The sequence below is a fragment of the Eleginops maclovinus genome, chromosome 1, assembly GCF_036324505.1.
Source record: "Eleginops maclovinus isolate JMC-PN-2008 ecotype Puerto Natales chromosome 1, JC_Emac_rtc_rv5, whole genome shotgun sequence".
Taxonomy (NCBI): domain Eukaryota; kingdom Metazoa; phylum Chordata; class Actinopteri; order Perciformes; family Eleginopidae; genus Eleginops; species Eleginops maclovinus.
The window spans coordinates 9,269,492-9,287,807 of NC_086349.1; the positions used below are offsets into that span (position 1 = coordinate 9,269,492).

The 18,316-nt window shown below is 38.7% G+C and overlaps 1 protein-coding gene across 1 annotated transcript in view; it reads right to left on the minus strand.

Moving 5' to 3' along the window:
* The window catches only part of nphp4 (nephronophthisis 4), a 157,909-nt gene that overhangs the window by 93,560 nt on the left and 46,033 nt on the right, over positions 1–18,316 (minus strand). The window contains 3 exon segments of the mRNA XM_063881257.1: positions 1,560–1,682; positions 1,684–1,696; positions 5,465–5,637. Coding sequence (XP_063737327.1) covers positions 1,560–1,682; positions 1,684–1,696; positions 5,465–5,637 — 309 coding nt within the window.

The following is an 18,316-nucleotide window of genomic DNA, read 5'->3' on the forward strand; positions in this document are numbered from 1 at the left end:
AGCAGGCATATTGTTGCTTCATCGACAAATTGTTTCTCTTTGTGATAATTCCAAATGTTTATACAAAAGAATTGGACAGAGAAGCAGACAAACATTGACATTGACAAACTGCACAACAGATGGTTAGCTACTGTTCACATATACTGTGTTATGTTTCATTTTCTGGATAAAGCTCTTCTCTAGATTGTTTTTTTTTACCTAAACAAAATCCATTATCCATCCCTAAACAATATCCATTATATGTCAACAAGTCTATGGTAGCATAATAATCATTGTCATCGTCCATTACAACAGACCCTGATGGGCTGTTAAGTGGTTGTAAAATAAGAATGGCTGATTTAATACATAAATGCAAATGTCCCATGGTGCTCCTATGACAGAGTGGCTGTTTTTTTTTGTTGCTTTTAATTGGTGATACAGTGACCCCTGATTGTGTTAAAAGTGTAACACGCAGTAACACAATGGGAGCCCAGCCTTGGCATGCGATAAGTGTTGAAGGCTCACCCACGCACGTAATTACCACAGTCTTTCTGAGGTTTTACATGCCATGAGCGGCTGTTAAGTGGTGCGGCTTGAATTTGGAAATTACCTCCCCGGGGGTGTGTTGACTGTTTCGGTCTGTACCAGGTGCCAGCTACTGGTCATTGCAATTCATATGGATATGGGGGGAGGCATGACAGGAATTCATATTAGGAATTTCACTAAATGAACATTTTATTTTAATGTTTCTTTTATTTAGTGTTCAAACAATCGCAGCACTGTGTTTTCCAAATGTCGACCAGCCTTTAAAACACCATTCAGGCACATATAATTTTACATATTTATTGCTGTTATATATTTAAAATCCTTAAGTTTATATAAATATTTGTATTATATTTATATTTTTATTGCGCGTTTTTACTTCGAGTTGTTATGTTTTTGTTTTTAGTTTTTAGATATCTTTTTACATAACTTTAAGAGAGAGGTTTGGAATCAAACTATATTAGACCAAAAATCAGAGGATTATTCTGCTCTAGATCCTGACTGTAGTTTAACGCTTCCATTGTTTTAGTGTTGTTTGTTTACAAAGGATTTGTGGCCAAGGAGGCCTTCAGTGATTTCCTTTGAGAGACATCAAATATAAGATTTCCATATTGCCTTTTTGTACATTTGTATATTTCATTTTCATTCATTTTTATTTTTACTTCATTTGTTAGTTCTAATTATTTGTATTTGTTTTGCTTCTCTTTGTATTTCGAGGCTGCAACGCAAAAGTTTCCCAGTTTGGGATCAATAAAGTACTTCTGATTCTGAGATGGATGGAGTGATACACCAAGGATGAAAAAAAGGTACTGAGAAAAAGGTAGGATAAAGAGAGGACAGTAGGAGATTTGTGTGCAGGTGTCTTAAGTACATCCATTCGAGTGAAAACCTGTTTAAGTGAAGTGAAGAAGTCATTCTGTTGTTCTGTCATTTCCTAAAGCGTAGGATTTCAGGCTAAGACTTCAAGATTTAGTTTCAGATTAACATTGGCTATATTTGAGGAGAACTTTAGGAGTGTGTTTGTGCGTCTCTCTTACCATTGTCTCTCGGCCAATTGGAGCAGAGAAGACGAACTCCAGCTGGAAGACGATTGCGATAGCTTGATGATTTGTCAGTTTAAGCTCCAAGCTGCTGCGAAGGCCAAGCGTCTGAGGGGGGGGGCGATGTTGTAGAGCTGAGGAGAGAGCACACACACACTTAGGGTGTGTTTAAGAGGAAAAGACGCAAAGAAAAAAAGCTATAACAGGACTCGCATAAAGATTATTTGCAACCAATGCGCTTTAAAGTCCTACTAGAGCACAGGATGATGCTTTATCCCTTCATTTCTTTTAATACAGAATTAGTTTTTGTTAAAAAAGTAAGTAAATCAATGAGTTTGAGGATTTACACTCGCTTGCAGAATGTTCCCTGGCAAGCATTGGCCTCCTGTGAGAGCAGTGGAACAGCACTCTTGGTATTCGTCATTCACAGTTTGGATACACCATAGGCGGGAGCATACTGTGGAGCGCTGGCATGTCACGAGGTGGGGCCGAGCGCCTTTTCTTTTTCCCGCTTCATGGACTCTCCAGAGAATGGAACAAGCGAGCACTTCAGATTTATTTTTTTTCTCTTTCCCTGCTGTCTGGGAGCACCAGGCATAGCGAAAGCAGGGCCGACTGTCAGCTTTCAAAGGCAGCACGTAAAAAAATAAGGCAATCATCATAATTGCTGGCTACAATGTTGTTTACTCTAAGCAGCTTTCACACAAACAACTTTGTTTTTTAGGGAAACACAAAAGGGCAGAACGTATAATGTCTGCCGTTAGTTTGATGATAACTATTGTTATTTGTATAACACAGTACTAAGCGCAGATTGTTGGATAATATGTGATTGTGTTGATTATATTTCCCCGAAGACATTCCCATGCTTGTAAGACACCCATACTGTATAAGCATCTATGTAATCAGCCTTCGTCTCATCTGAAGTAGCAAATACAATACATTTTGATTCTGACACACGGGTAAAAAGGTAATCGTAGCTCACTGTCTGTATGTCATCTGTTGATTTTACACCTTATTCTTTGGAATGTTGACTTTATTTTATAGCCTTCAACTCAATTTCAATCTACTTAATTATTTCCTCAAACTGAGCAATACATCCAAACTAATCATACGAAGGGAAATAGTTAAACGAAACTACCCAATTTGATCTGAGAAATGTGGAAGAAAATAACATAACAATAACAGCAGTTCTTATGTTGTCTTAAGAAACCTTTATTTTGTAACTTGTTTTGTGCATATTGATATTCGGAATCACTGCACCTGCACAATCACAGAGCAGAATAGAATAAGATAAGATAAGAAGTACTTTATTAATCCCAAACTGGGCCATTTTTAAAAATCTGTTAAGGTAAGACAAGCACATTACTTTGCACCCCTTCACCGTAAACATCACTAAAGTAGACAAATGATGTGCTATGAGAAGTTCCCAAATAATGAAAATTGGAAATACCATTAGTTTCTTAATTTAAGGGGCCCTATGAAGTGCATTTTTTAGGATAATTGTTGTCTTTTGTGCTCCTACTTTGACATGTTAACGTGTGTTCACGTTCAAAAAGCTCTTTATTTTTCTCATACTGCCTGTGATGCACCTCTCTTCACCCTCTGTCTGAAACCAGAGCCCAGTCTGCTCTGATTGGTCGGCTCTGTTGTGTTGGTCAATCACTAAGTGATCCCCCCCTTTGGGATTTGAGCCTTGGAAGACTATTTACATGCATTAAACCTATAACGAACAGAAAAAAAGGGAAACTCCCTGACCCCAAAAAGCATATAAGGCCTCTTTAACTAACTTAAGTCCATTATTTTTTGTAACACAGCAAAGAGTTTGCAAGTTTTATTAAAGCTTTCCTCAATAAAACATTCTAAACCCCCAACGAATGTCAAAATTAAGCTTGCATCATGGCTGCACTTTAACGGTTTATTGAGACATTTTTTTATTGTAGTTTTTGTAGTATTTTGCATATTGTCTGTGGAAAGAAAGGCGATAGTGTGGATCTGTTGTGACAGGATTTGCGCACCCTCTCTTCATAGCATGACACACCTGCACAATGTCACTGAAATAAACACAAAACCTTTTTTTTAACCCGAAGCAGTTCTGCACAATGGTTCAGTGATGCACCCTGACAGCTCATTAATTGAAACTGCTGGCAGTTGTTTACCTGTGCCGGTCAAAGGTTCATTCGCTCTCAACATTTATGTTAGAAAACACTTCCAATGATTTAACGGGGTGCGATGGGATATTTTCTGACAGCTGGTGTACCTAAAGCACAATGGGTTACCAAAGTATCTGAAGGGAACTGGCTATTTCACAGTTGTTCTAACCCTTACACTAGTGTTATTGAGTGGATTTAAAATTTGATTAAGGAACTCTACATGGTGTGGTGCAGGCGTACCTCTCTGTGTGATGTCATGCCAAAACCATTCAATCCTGGTGTTTTACTGCTGATCTATCGTGGACGCTGGTGACCTTACATCAGCACATCTACTTTGACAAGGTTAGCATTGAGTGTCATGGTGTGTCAATAAAACTCAGGGGCAGGGGCAGCAGGAGCCGTATCTCCTTGATTGCTTATGAAGTACTTGCACGTATAGGAATGTACTCCACGGCAGTTTTATGAGGCTGGAAGCCTGTGTGGCACGGAATAGTGTGTAAATCATCAGGCTGGGGTCGGGTCAGGACATGTGAGGTAAACAGTATTTGTTGTCTAGGCAAGGTCAATGGACTACTCAAAAAGCCACATAGAAAAAATAAACATTACTCTTAATCTTTTTTATAAGAATATATAAAAAGAAATATTGTCTGTTGACCTTTGAATCATTGAACGTGGAAAAAAGGTTGTGTATTTATTTATATTCTTTATTATAAACATATCATTTCAGCTGACTTGGACAAATTTGTAATCTTTGACCCGTGAAGCAACTAATAAAGAGGAAACACATTATTTCTTTAGTAGTGGGTTGGCAATTTCTGATAGAGAACTGTACAGATGATAACCCTATATAACCTGATATGTACAGCCTGTACAACCTTACAAATAAAAGAGAGGTCAAATCTGAGTATCATCTGGCACCATTAGTTTGGGCATCTGTATTGGTGACCAAAAAGTCTAATTTGTGCATCCCTAATGTATAAGGCACCAGAGGATAATTGCCAACATAAGAAAAGAAAGGGCATTTTCTGCCAATTTAATGTAGGGCATTTCTGCAAATCAATTGCCACTTATAGCCGGATATTATCTGTGTTTAAGATTGTTAATCAAAGCTGCAGAACAAAAGGTTAAACATGTCTTACTAAGGTGTTGTCTAATTCATGAACAGCTACAGTACTGTGTACCCGACTGTAGATTTGCATGTGTCAGTGTAAGTGTGGCAAAATGGAAGCAGCTAAAAACAGAATGGGTTCGGAAATGTTCAAACTTTATGCACTTTAGTCAATATCAAAGGAGAACTTTCTCACATCGATCAACCTGCCACCAGCAAAATTGAAGTGAGCTTTTCATCTTCTCTTATGACAAAAAAAATGGCACTATGTTGAATAACTGATCTGGAACGCCTCCACTTTATAAGAAATGTAGAAAGGGAAAGATGAAATATATACTGTAGATCTAAAATACAAGGGTATGAAGCCATTCGAACCCCTTAGAAGAACTGCAAGGTTCTCCTTTTTCAAGACATCTCCGATCCTATGTCATACATAAATGAAATTCACTCCGACCTAACTAGCTTTTTACACAACTACAATTTTTTTGCAGATTTTACAGGATCAATCACTTGCCTATTAGCAAAAGGACGCGTGCCAGGAGAGCCTGATGAATGCTTTAAATAAGTATGAGGACAGAATAAAGCTCCTGTTTTGTAGCCGGGAGAAACATCTCCACTGTAAGACATGCGTTTCCTCTGCTCACCTGTCCTTCACCAGGCTGCTCTGTTTGGAGCTGCTGTCTGATCGGCTTCTGGCTAGGGGCTCCAGCACCACCACTTGGGGCTTGTCCATGAAACACAAGCCATTGTGGACCCCGACATGGAGCCTCCTTTCCTGGATGACAACGGCCTTCAGTGTACCCTCTGGACCCTGTTTCTGAAAATCAGTGAGGGGATCGGAGTTACTAAACAAAAAGATAATCCAGCACATACATCCTAATTAGTATGCTTTTGATTGTTGTGCGCCTTTAGTGGTTCTCACAATTTTCTAATATCATTTAGATAATCCCTCTATATCAACTCAGCTCTGGAGAACTTCCTGCTTCATAGTTTCTTAAATGTTCCCCTTTAAATAACCCTGTAAAATGTGCCACATGTAATCGCACTGCATCACTTTATTAACATTTAAATGAACAAGAGAATGCTCTCATAATGCATATAGTATCCAATATTAGTGCATTTTTTGTTTAAGTAGTAGAATGGTCTATATATAGTTGTCCAACTTATTCTGAATATTTTCTATTGTCTTTTCTTTTGATATCAATTGATATGTATATTTTTACTGTTTATTTCTACTGTTTTTGTTTTTAATTGTATTTTATTTTGTTATATTTTGAACTTGCACGTGTTATGCAATCTAGTATAATATAATGTAACTTTATAAAACATAAAATACCTTATCTAAGAAGATTATATTTAAAAATGTCTTGAAAATAAGCACGAATGACAAATGATTGCACATTTTGGTTCAAATTGTGGGGACGAAACATGAAGAATGCTTGCATTATTAATGATTTTCAACACCATAAGGTTGTTTTCTTGTCCTTCTCCATGAAAAACATACAAACTACTGTACAGAAACTCAATATCATAAACAAAATGTATCATTTATCGAGATTTTCTGGCCAGGAACCAAGTATTTTTCCTCCTTTAAATGTGTTTTTACTTTTGTTCTGACCTTATTAAAAACCAAAATGTAGAAGTATTGAAGTAATGCGACTGGACTGGGACAGTTTAACAATGGTTAACACACTTAAATGATCATGAAGCATTTTGAGTACACAAAATAATGAATTATTCAATGCCTAATATTATATTTTATGTGCAGTATGGTATTATACACCAATAACAGATAAGATAATGGACTTAGACAAACCCTAACCCTAACCCTTTTATTTCACAGCATTCATTTCTGAAAAAAGATGTTTGAAGAAATTATCAAAAATGAGTCTTTGAACTGTTTAAAGACAACATTCTACACTGCATGATTAAAGAGAGAAAAACCTGAATGAATGAAGATTTGAAAACTGATGTCCTGGTAAGAGTGGTTTGTTACAGCCCGGCTCATAGGCTGTAACAAGGATGGGAGACTTGGCAAGTTTAAGTTTAACAAAAAATGTATTTATTTAAAAATATATAAAACCAAAGACTTTGAAAAGCTAAACAAATGTGCAAGTCAGTTATCAGTAATGTGTGCGTGTTTGTGTGTGAAAATGTGCATAAAACAAAGATGCAGCAATGCTAAACAGAAGAGTGAGATGTGGCAGTATGGGAGGGTGTTGGCCTTTTATCCCAAGCCCCCCAGATATGGTTCATCAGGTTGGTGACTTGAACACCTGTAACACAAATTAGTGCCAGCAAGCAGAACGCAAACACAGAGACCCCTAGTGGAATGGATGGGGTCGTAACAATGTTAATGTCAGTTTTTTTAAATCACCATACCAAATGGTAAATGCGGGAAAACCCGGTAAAGTTTCATGTCTAAATTAACTTAAGGCATGAAACTTTAACCCTAAAGAGTCGACTGTCACGCCGCCGTGATCAGGGGCCGCATAAATAGACGTGGCGTAGTCCAATTTCTAAGCAGAAATGGGGCGGCAGTGGCTCAGTCAGTAGGGACTTGGTCTTGGGATCGAAGGGTCGCCGGTTCACGTCCCGATCGGAGAAAAAAAAAATATGGAGTGGGCTGGTAGCTGGAGAGGTGCCAGTTCTCCTCCTAAGCCACTGCCAAGGTGCCCTTGAGCAAGGCACCTAACCTCTATCTGCTCCCTTGGCGCCGGGTACCTGGCTGCCTCTCTGCTCTGCCAGCCATCCTCTGCATGTGGTTGTGTGTGCATGTATTTCCTCTGTGTTTGTGCATGTATACTTTGTGTGTTTAATGTGTGTCAACAGAGTAGAGAAAGCAATTTCCCTGTAAGGGATTGTATGTCTTCTTCAATCTTTGCGATTTATAAAAAACAAACTTGACGGTAATGTGCGGTCCTCCACAGACACTCATTGACCCATTCGTACGCACAGCAACGGGAGAGATGAGAAACTGCGACACCGTTGAAAGAACGAAGAATGGAGAGATATATATGAAAATAATACCATCAATTGAAATATTACCTCTCATGTATTATATATGAAGAATTCAGTTTAACCCGAACACTTCTTCCATACGCTTTATTAAAACACAGCTACTTGGCTAAATAGCTTTAGCTAAGATATAAGAATTGTTAACTCAACAGGTTGCATTAACCAAGGAAGGGGGGGGTAATTAAGTAAACGGAGTTATACAAAACAAGATGAAGAGAGACGAAGAGACCCGGCGGGAGCCAAAGAAAGACGGCGGGAGATCGAGAGACAGAAACGATTATAAACGAGAGACGGCGGGAGGTCGAGAGACACGAATTTAGACGACGAGAAAAGGCGATTGATGAAAAGTTACAGACAAACATTGAGAATTGAGATATAGTTGGATAAATTTAGAGATTTGAATTTTCAATACTCTACAATACTTGTGTGTCATGGTTGACAGAACTTTGAGTAATGAGTGAAAAACGCATGTGGATGCACCTGCTATTTGTTCATAACAATTGTATATAGGTTCACGATACCTTAATCAAGGTTTTCCTAAAAAAAATAATAATAAAAAGTAGCTTGAAAACGGCCAAATTAGCCCAAAGACTCTAAAGGGTTAAGTTAATTTAAGCATTTATCTCTTGGCCTGCTGAGCTCTTTTCTCCTGAACTGTTTTCATGAGCTCAAGGAGGTCATCAAGAAGAGTGACATCCTCGCAATTCAAGCCCTTGTTTCTTTCCTGCAGGGAGTCGTACAGACCCAGCATGTCCGTGACGGTTTTAATTTGGTCCTGGTGTTCTCGGACCTGCTGTTCGAGAACCCGGTTTGAAGCCTGAATGGCAGTAACTTTGTCCTGCAAGTGCTCATCGGCGGAACACTTTTTCTGCAGGTTGTTCAGATTTTTCTGCAGGGTGTTGTTCTCCCTGGTAAGAGTTTTTTTCACAGCCTCCATGGTTTTATAACTCTTCTTGAACACCCCCTGAGATTTGAGCTTGTCTTGGAAAAATTCGACAACTTCATTCAGCTTTTTATGCTCTCTCTCCAAGCCGTCTCTCTGATGACTCGCCACAATGAATTTCTGCTGCCAGTCCACTTCATGGAGGAGTTTGTCTTGGGCCTCAGCAAGCGCTTTGTTCATGGCGTCATTATCACGCCTCTGGGTCTCATTGGAGGCATTCAAGGCATCATAATTCACCTTCATGGCTTGCTCATTTTGAAGGTCTTGGGAGAACTCAACTTTCTTTTCTCGCAATAACTGATTTCGTTGTAAAAGCGACTCTTTTTCTGTCTTTGCAATGTTGTATGACCTCTGCAGACACTCTAAACGCAGAAGCCTCTGTGCAAGCTCAAAGACATGCATTTGCAATAAGTCAGTTTGGCGGTTTTCCTTGTCTATTGACACGTTCATTTCCTTTATCTCATTCAGCACTGTGCTTTCCTTTTCAAGCTTCTTGCAGAGAGCCTCAACTTCCTGCTGCAGAGCCTCATTCTGCCGGCAAACCGTTTGCTTCTCTGCCTTTGCCAGCTGGTAATTTTCCTTGATTACCTGAAGGTGCTCTTGCCTTTCCTTGAGACACTTAAGTTCTTTTTCAAGGGAACAATTTTCCTTCATGGTTTCCTCCGTGTCCCTTTTCATTGTAATGAGCATTTCCTCTGTAGTAGTATAGCTTTGGATTGTTGAATGCGCCTCCTTAATCTGGGCTTCAAGCTCTCTCTGCCTAGATAATTCAGCTAGATGCTCAGCTTTGATAACATCAATGCTACCCAGCTGATTTTGCAGGTCAATGTGGGAGGGCATGTTTTCAAATGACTCAAGAGGCCGTACTATTATATTATGTGGTAGCAACTGGTAACCCTAACGTTATGGTGTGTTGTCAGCGTCAAAAACTGCTCTCAGCTAAGCCAAAATGTGTTATACTTTCAAACCCAAACTGGTTTTGGCCAAAGGCTTCCTTCCGAATTGGAATTTGTATGATGTCATAAGCACATAAAAGATGAAAGCGGAAGTGACCATTGATTCCACGTGTTCTAAACTGTTGCCATGGCAACAATTAAGATGCATTACCGGTAACTTAGTCAAGACAAACCTTTTTTTTTAGAAACAAGATGGCTGATTCTAATCTATTCTACTCAATATTAAGGGAGTTCTTTGTTCCTCCTAGAGTGAGGTCTCTGCAAAAAGATGTTTGTTGATGAACTGTTCAAATAAATGACCAGAAACACTACATAATATTAACCATGAGTGTATTTTCTCTCATTGATATATAAAAAGTATGTTGTGGTTGCTTGTGTTGTGATGTCCTGTTAACAATACACCGATCACTTTATCTCAACAAATCGTGGATTATCTGCCCTTTACATGTCTTCAAAAAGGATAAAAAATACTCCAAAGAAAATTCTTCTTAATATGCTCTTTATTAAAACAAATGTGTATTATCTTGTGGCAGTTGAGGAGTAAAATATTGAAACAGAACATTGTTAAGAACAATGTAAGTATAAGTGATAGAAATGATGGATACAAATATGTTAAAAAAAGAGTGAAGTTTACATGTTATAAATTGTAACTACACTTAAATAAAACAACTGAATGCCAGTCAACACAGTGATTTTGGTTATGTAAATCCTGTATAATAACAAGTCGATGTTTTAGCGAGCGCCAGTGGAGACTGTGTAGCTGCTGCCACTAATAATGCAAAGTTGACTGACACCAGCTCCGTGATTGACTGTAAACTCTCTAACCCCAAAGAGCAGAGCCCCTTGCGTCCCACTCATTCCCATTTGTTTCATTTCAATCCCTCCCCTCCATCACATCTCCCACTCCCACTCTCTCTTTTCTTCCCCTCTCTTTTCTTGTCATTCTCTCTTTCGGTCCCTCTCACTGCTTAAAACCTTCTCCATAAACACCCACACCTTCTCGATCAAATTAGCATATCAATTCAGCTTTGGGTTTTTTTCTTTTAAAGCAGCAACAGCAGGAGCAGCAGCAGCCGAGCCTGCCAGGCTACTGTACAGCCCACACACCGCTCATATTACATATCTGCACTGACTCCGTCCATCTCTCTCTGACTCTCTTTATCTGTCTGTTTACTATCCAACCTCTTCTTGTTATCATCTCTCACTTAAAAGCAACGGCCGATATGTGCTCAGCGTTGTACCCTATTTTTCTTTCTGTGATGGGAATGAAAGATTAGGTTTCTTGTCGTAACCTCAAGAGATGTTTCCCCTTTAAAACATATATAACATAACTCCACTGCCAAATTATAAATGAGCACAAAGAAATTAAAGGCAAACATTGTAAAGTTATCAACCTTCATAACAGGGCTGCACAAGTTGGATAAAATAAGTAATTGCGATTATTTTGACTGATATTGCAATATATCAGTTTTTTGTTTTTTTTAGGCCACCAGTGCCTTTTTATAAGTGAGGGGGGTGAAAGGGGGAGACAAAGGGGGATGACATATAGCAAATGATCCCAGGTCGGATTCGCATGGTTAGAATCCGGCCTGAATTAACATTTTCAAACAATAATGTTTTAAGAGAATCTCCAAAACAATGATTTTGTATTTAATATATAGAATACAGCTTGTAGGTATTGACTTTTTTGCAGCACCCAAAATATTCATTCAGAATGATGATAACATATATTGCCTTTAATAAATATGGCCCATTTTGTCCATTTTGCAATTTCAATAAAATGTGGATAAAGTGTGCAGCCGTACCACATACTCACGATGACTTGTATTTAGGATTCTTCTTTCAGACTTGTTTTTTAATCTATAAGAAGGCTGGTGACTCACTTATGCGATGCTCTAGTTTGTTTAGAATCGTGTCAGCTCTCATTTTGCTCTGGGAGTGTTACATAACTGCCTTCCAGCTGGATCACATAGGGCTGAGGTTCCACTCAATTAACGCTTGCCGTCTGAGAGCCAATACGCAGACGTAACCCTCACGGAGGACCGTACATCACACGCTTCCATCCCAGACTCAACCGCATGCATTGTGCATGCACCGTAACGAGGGTGATGAGTACTAATTAGCCGAGAAAATGATACATCAGATCCCTGTCCGCGCACTATGCAGTAAAAGGTGAGGGGGCGCAAGTGGGAGGAAAAAAAAAGTCTATTTTGAGGTTTTTGTTTTGAAAAAAGGCAAAAACATGGTTTTTCAATCAGAGCACAAATACTAATTTACTCATTCACATTTACTAATTTACATATTCATGTGAGCTTATTCTCTTCTGACAGTGTATATATTAAATTTATTCGCCAGTTCCTCTTCTTAAGGATATTTTGAGTTAAAATACTATGTTTAAAAGTATTTTCACCACTCCCGCTCACTGGACACATTTTGGTTGTGTTTGGTTGAGGAAGCAATAAATTGACCATCCATGTAAATTAGGACTACCGTTTTGTATCATCTGTTTATTCATTAGATTGGGTTATTCCCTTAGATTTGACTTGCAAATGTCAATCTCATCCAAGCTCATCTCCATTTTCTTTTGGGATAGACTCTGGCACTAGCACAGAAAGATTATGTCCCCATTCTTTAGTCCATCTACAAATCTCAGATTGGTTTGTTGTTGTGTTTTTGTTTTTCTTCAAGCAACGAAACAGTCATCAATGAGCAAAGCACCAGACATATTTGATTTCCAGAAAGACAGAAAGAAATCTGAGATGTTGGATTCAGACTACAAAGCTACAGTCGGATTATTATCATGCACCATAATAAAACAAATCCCAAAACCAAATCAATGTCTTTTGTTTTCTGATTGCAGTGTGATGCGTCCTTTAATACAGGGTCATTCCTTTTATAGTTACTATACAGTCTGTGATTGCAATGTGTTACATTTGTGACATAGTAGTGTGAATTCCGTAGTTAAAATTGACTACAGATAGCCTAGAAATCTAGGCGCAGCCTAGCAGTAGCAAATTTAATTTGCAGCCAGGGTTCCGCTTAGAAACCCCTCGTTAGCTCGCAAGCTGCAAAATCCTAACTCTGGTTTGGCCAATCACATCGTGTGATTGTCGGTGGGCGGGCTTAACATAATGAAGACAGAGTTTCGACCGTCCCGCGTGTAGTCCCTGCTGGTCCCTGCTGCATGTAAATAAAGAACCAGTTGATATACGGGAGTCCAGAATCCTGGCTTCTTCAGAAACAATGGCGAGAAATGTTGGCCACCAAGGTCTTCCAAGAAAACCTATTAGGGACTGTGGTGGATGAGGTTCATCTCACTTACAAATGGTAAGTATGTTTTAGCGATGAAGTAGATATTCAACAAGTAATCTGAACTGAATGGTGTTGGGGATACGCTACAACCAAAGCTACAACAAACTACACAGTTCTATAAGGCTCAGATGTTACAGCAGTGACATCACAGAACAATTAACTAATGGACAGTTTGATTCAGACTTTTAAAAAATGTTGTTGTACAATGTATTGTGCTACTTTTTCCATCGCTCTGACTACGTCACCTTCTTCGTTGCTCTGATTGGTTGTAGCGCTATCCTATTGCGTGCAAAAAGGAATTTGAAAGACAACCATTTATCCCGCCCCTCGGATTGAGCCCTGCCAATTGTGTGTGCCCAGACCAAACATCTTGATGTAGGTCTGGTTTGCCAGGCTAGACTACAGATGTACTATGGCCCTCTAGTTATACTTTCACACTATACATCCACAATGTATGTCTTTACAAGCATCTTGACAGGTTGGACAAAGCCATATCTGAACTTACTACCTTTCATTAGGTGGGTGTTAATTCGCTCTATATTGTTTTCTTAGCGAAACATCTCATTTGTTACGCCTAACCGACTAAAATGCCCTTTTGACGGAGTGACAGCAAGCAGCAGAAGTATGGCGAGATATCTGTAAATAATTGCTTCCAGTGACATCCAGATTATAATTACGATTGCGTTGTTTCCCACACTGTCTGTCTATTCTCGCTTTCTTCCTCCACTGCAGCCAGTGCCAGAGAAAGATGAGAGGAAAGGCTTTGTCTCTTGTTGGACAGGTCTGCCATGAAGTGTTTCACAGTGAAAATAAAATAAAAGACAGAGATAAAGTTGTTTATAAGAGAACATCAGTTAAAGCGCTGCATCCCTCCCCTCCTCTGAGTTCCTCTTTCATGTATTTCATTGCTCACTTGGTCGGTTTCTGTCTCTCCTCCTCTCATGCTCGCTATCCTCTTTCTTCTCCCGCTCGCCTCTGTCTGCTGCCGTCACAGATTTCTTCCTCACTCGTCTGAAATATGAATATTTTAAAGCTAAGAAGCTTAAAGCGAACAATGAAATGGCCCCCAAGTAAAATTACACTCCATTTCCAGAGTCACAGAAGAGGGACTTTTTGGAGTGATGAACACACAGGTGCCACATAGGTGTGTCTTTCTCTTTTTTTACCACACACGCATAAGCTTGTTGTCTCCTGCTTTCAAGTCATATTTATGGTATTCCCACAGATCTTGCTTTAAGAATGGCTAAACCAGGAAGCGGGATTGTAACATGGTCCCTTCAGTGATCACAATGACAACTGTTACAAAAAGAGGATGTTTCTTTCAAACTAAGATTCCTGCTGTTTGTATCATTAAAGGAAAGGATGGGGGAGGCAGTTTGTTTTAGAGCTTTGTTACCAGAGTAAACAAAAGCAGTGTTTTGGAAGGGAAGAGTTTGTGGTGGGTATTTTGTCTCACAATTAGACGAGTCACCCCCGCGTGGGCGTTGTAAAAGGGAAAAGGGAGAAAATGTTTCGAAGCCAGTGCATTGTTATTATCTGTGCTTTCATGGCATTAAGTCTGCGGTGCATAAAGAGAAAGCCAAAGTCGACTTTATATGAATATGGCCTTGAGGGCTCAAAATAAATGTTTCCTAAACTGCAAAACCAACATTTTTAATGTGTAAGCAATCGAAAAAAATTGGTTGTATTCATTTGAAATCTATGTTGAGGACAAACAACTTGCTAGAAAGTCAAAGATTAAAAAAAAAAATCTGGTCTTGGAAAAAAAAGCTACAATATTACAGGCAGTGGATGTCTCGTAGTGAATAAAGTTTCACATGAACAAGAACAACCGTCTTTTTAGAATTAGGAGCGTGTCATTTTTTTTGCTCCATTCATCTGAATTTCAATCCAAAACAAAATGCCAAAAAATGCCTCTGAAGTACAGAAGTGGAAGATTATTTTGTCACTTGAGTATTCACACCTGAACAAATTGCATTATCACTGTCGAATATTAACCACAAAGTTTCTCTTAGATTTTATTTACCGGTCCAAGTGTTGGGGGAGACAGAGGGGCGAGAATGACGTGTTTGTAAGCAAAATTGATTTAGTCGGGGACACTGTCATTTGAATAAAATGGAAAACTGCTGAAAAAGAAAGAAAGTCATTTGGAGCGAATTTAGAAATAATAGCTGTTGGAAGAGAAATGGAGAGCAGGCGGCAGCTGCCTCATTGTACGACTTTGAGGAAATTGAGTGTAGATTTTCAGAGGAGGATAAATTAGTTTCTGAAGGTTATTTCTTTTGTGCTCAAAGGGCAGGAAGTGAGAGAGCAAGCTTTCTTAATAGCTCCAACTGGGACATAAGAGGCTTAAGGCGGAAAATGGGTCTTGACCCTGTAATCGACGAGTAGTGACTTCATAAATGGCCGTGACAGGGCTTAGAAGCACCGATCAATAACAGGGTCAGAAGTCCCAATACCGGCTTTGGCTAATATCGTTATATTGGATGCCACTCACTTTGGCGCCAAAGTGCATCATCTCCTAGAGAAAGGGGTTACAATATTTGTGCTGTTTGGATTGTTGGTGGGATAATACTAATTGAACATGATCATTTGAAGAAGCCACCTTGGGCTATGGGGAAAATAAGATGATTCTAATTTGGATTCATTTATAAAACATTACTAAAAGATATTGATCCTTTTTATGCCTTATAATCATCACCAAAATGTTTGATCTGCCCCAAACCATAATCAACTTTGCATAAACCCAAATCATCATTTAGACTGCCATAAGACTTTCGAGGAGCACTCGTGAGTGTCTACTTTGTGCCACATCTAGCCGTACGGAACTGCCATACTAAAAGGCAGGGCAATAGTTTAAATATGAATAGAACAACACAGTAGTTACTTAAGTGTTGTACTTGCATGTACCCACAAAAGTGAGAGGAATAGTTGTGTAAAGGACTATTAAGAAGATCAAGATAACAATGTTCCAACACGGCTTGTCAACTTTAGCCACATGGCCAGTTGCAATAAATAGTATTGAATGAACATTTATTGCAGCTATAAGTCCCATAATTAGCAAACTGCATTTACGTTGCATTTATCCAGTTCTCCCAACTCCTCAAAGCGCTTTACAGTCATCATTCACCCATTCATACAGAAGCTAAAGCCACACAATTGGCCATGCCATCGTGAGCAACAGGGGGCTAGGTATCTTGCCCAAGGACACAGCAACATGTTGTACCACAAGGGCTGGGATTGAACCCACAACCTTCCAATTGAAAGAAGACAGCACCACCTCACAGCCAGTCGCCTGGTCCGTGCGGTATTACCCTAAAGTCTCCAAGGTCTCACTTTATCGCACTCTACACTACTAAGTGTGTATGATGTATCCAGTAATGAGTGAACAAAAAAGTGTTTTAAGACACAGGCTAGAGCTGTCCATTTAAACTCATTCTAATAGTGTTTGCCAATTCTCTTCAAGGGAAAAATAATTACTCGTAGAAGAATAGGATGTAAACTAAATAAATTGCAGTTATTATGTTTCATCATCATCATCATCATCATCATCTCACAGAGGAAAATGTCTTCATGTTCATGTGAAAGTGCAGAGGGGCTAAATATATAGGCAAAATACTAACTCTCTGACTCATTTGGATAATTACATTTGTTCATACTTATCTTGATAATTCATAATGTTCCCTGTCTGATTATCCTTATAATATTACATTTAAACTGATTATCAGTTTGCCCAGTCTAACGTTATATATTCGCATTCACACAAATAAGCTGCTTGTTTTTTATTTACTATTTTCACTGAGCAAACCCAATTCGTGGGGAAAGGTTATAACTCCAATATATCCGTTTAACTGGGGTTTAAACATATAACACAAAATAAAGATTTGTGAGGGAAGATTTTTCTTTAATTTTAATTATTAATACATTCACAGCTACCACATTAGAGTCTGTGGAAACACAAACAAATAAGAAGTAAAATATATATATATATATCTTTGGCAAGGTTGTTGGTGCATACAAGTATTTACTTCAGATCAAATCGGAACCCTTTTCATTTATTTTCTCCCTAAAATAATAAAAATGTGCATTTGTTGCACTTAAAGACTTGCTTATGAAAGCTTATAACACCTAGGTTTGGGGCTTGATTCCATTTGAAGAGTAGATCTTTTTTTCCTTCTGTGTGGCAGCATAAAAGATGTCAGCTTTTTGCCAGTATGTTTTTCTGTGAGTACTTTGTGAAATCAAGGTGTCAGCTGTTGTAAAAAGCTAATAATAATAACTGTACAGATGGCAACTGTCATCTCAGGGGTGTGTATGTGTGTGTGTGTGTGTGTGTGTGTGTGTGTGTGTGTGTTAGAAAGAGTGAGAGAAAGAAGAGAAAAAGCGAATGAAATGTCCCGCATGAGTTTAGTATAAGCCAATTAACGAGTTATACAACTCTGGCATGTTTTACCTTTGAAAAACAGCAAACAAAGGAAAAATCAGACTTTTTGAGAAAAAATATATCACGCATCTCATTCATATCACGAAGAAGATACATTCTCCAGTTTTAACCAATTGGTAACACAGTAGTCACACACATCTACATCACAAGACATTCATGTGTGTTTGTGTTTATGCATGTGTGCGTATGTGTTGCTACCCACACAGTGGATGTTAGCTCCCTCATATTGAGGGTGAGTCATCTATGGCAAGAAACAGTGGCAGCATCATTAGCATGCCGCACTCATCCACCCACTCCCATACTCCTTAACAGATTTTAACTGGCACAGCGCTTCCACTGATAAATCACTGTTGCCCTACTGCTGGAAACACTCCAATAATTCACAACCAAAAAATATTAAGGCAAACACACTCTCAAACTGCTGCCCTCCTATTTTACATCTCTTACCGTTTGTCCTAAAGCATAAAATAACTCACGCCACTTTCAACCACTGCATATATTAAACCACCATGAACACCATTGAACCAATGCAGGTACAGATCATAATGAACCCCAACATGTTTTAAAAAAGCTTTAAAGCATGGCGCTTGTATTTTTACATTTGATGAAAAGACCATAATTAATAATGTCTGTTTCAGAAATCCCTACACTGTGGTACTTTATCTCCAAGCCTACTTGTTCCTACTTAAAAAAACATAAATCTTTAATAAAAAGGTCACAAATATACAATTTCTTAAAAAAAAGATGGAGATTGAGCAATATTTGAGGACTATTTTCAGCAGCGGAGTAATATACATTTGGTGCTCTATTGAGTAGCAGCAGG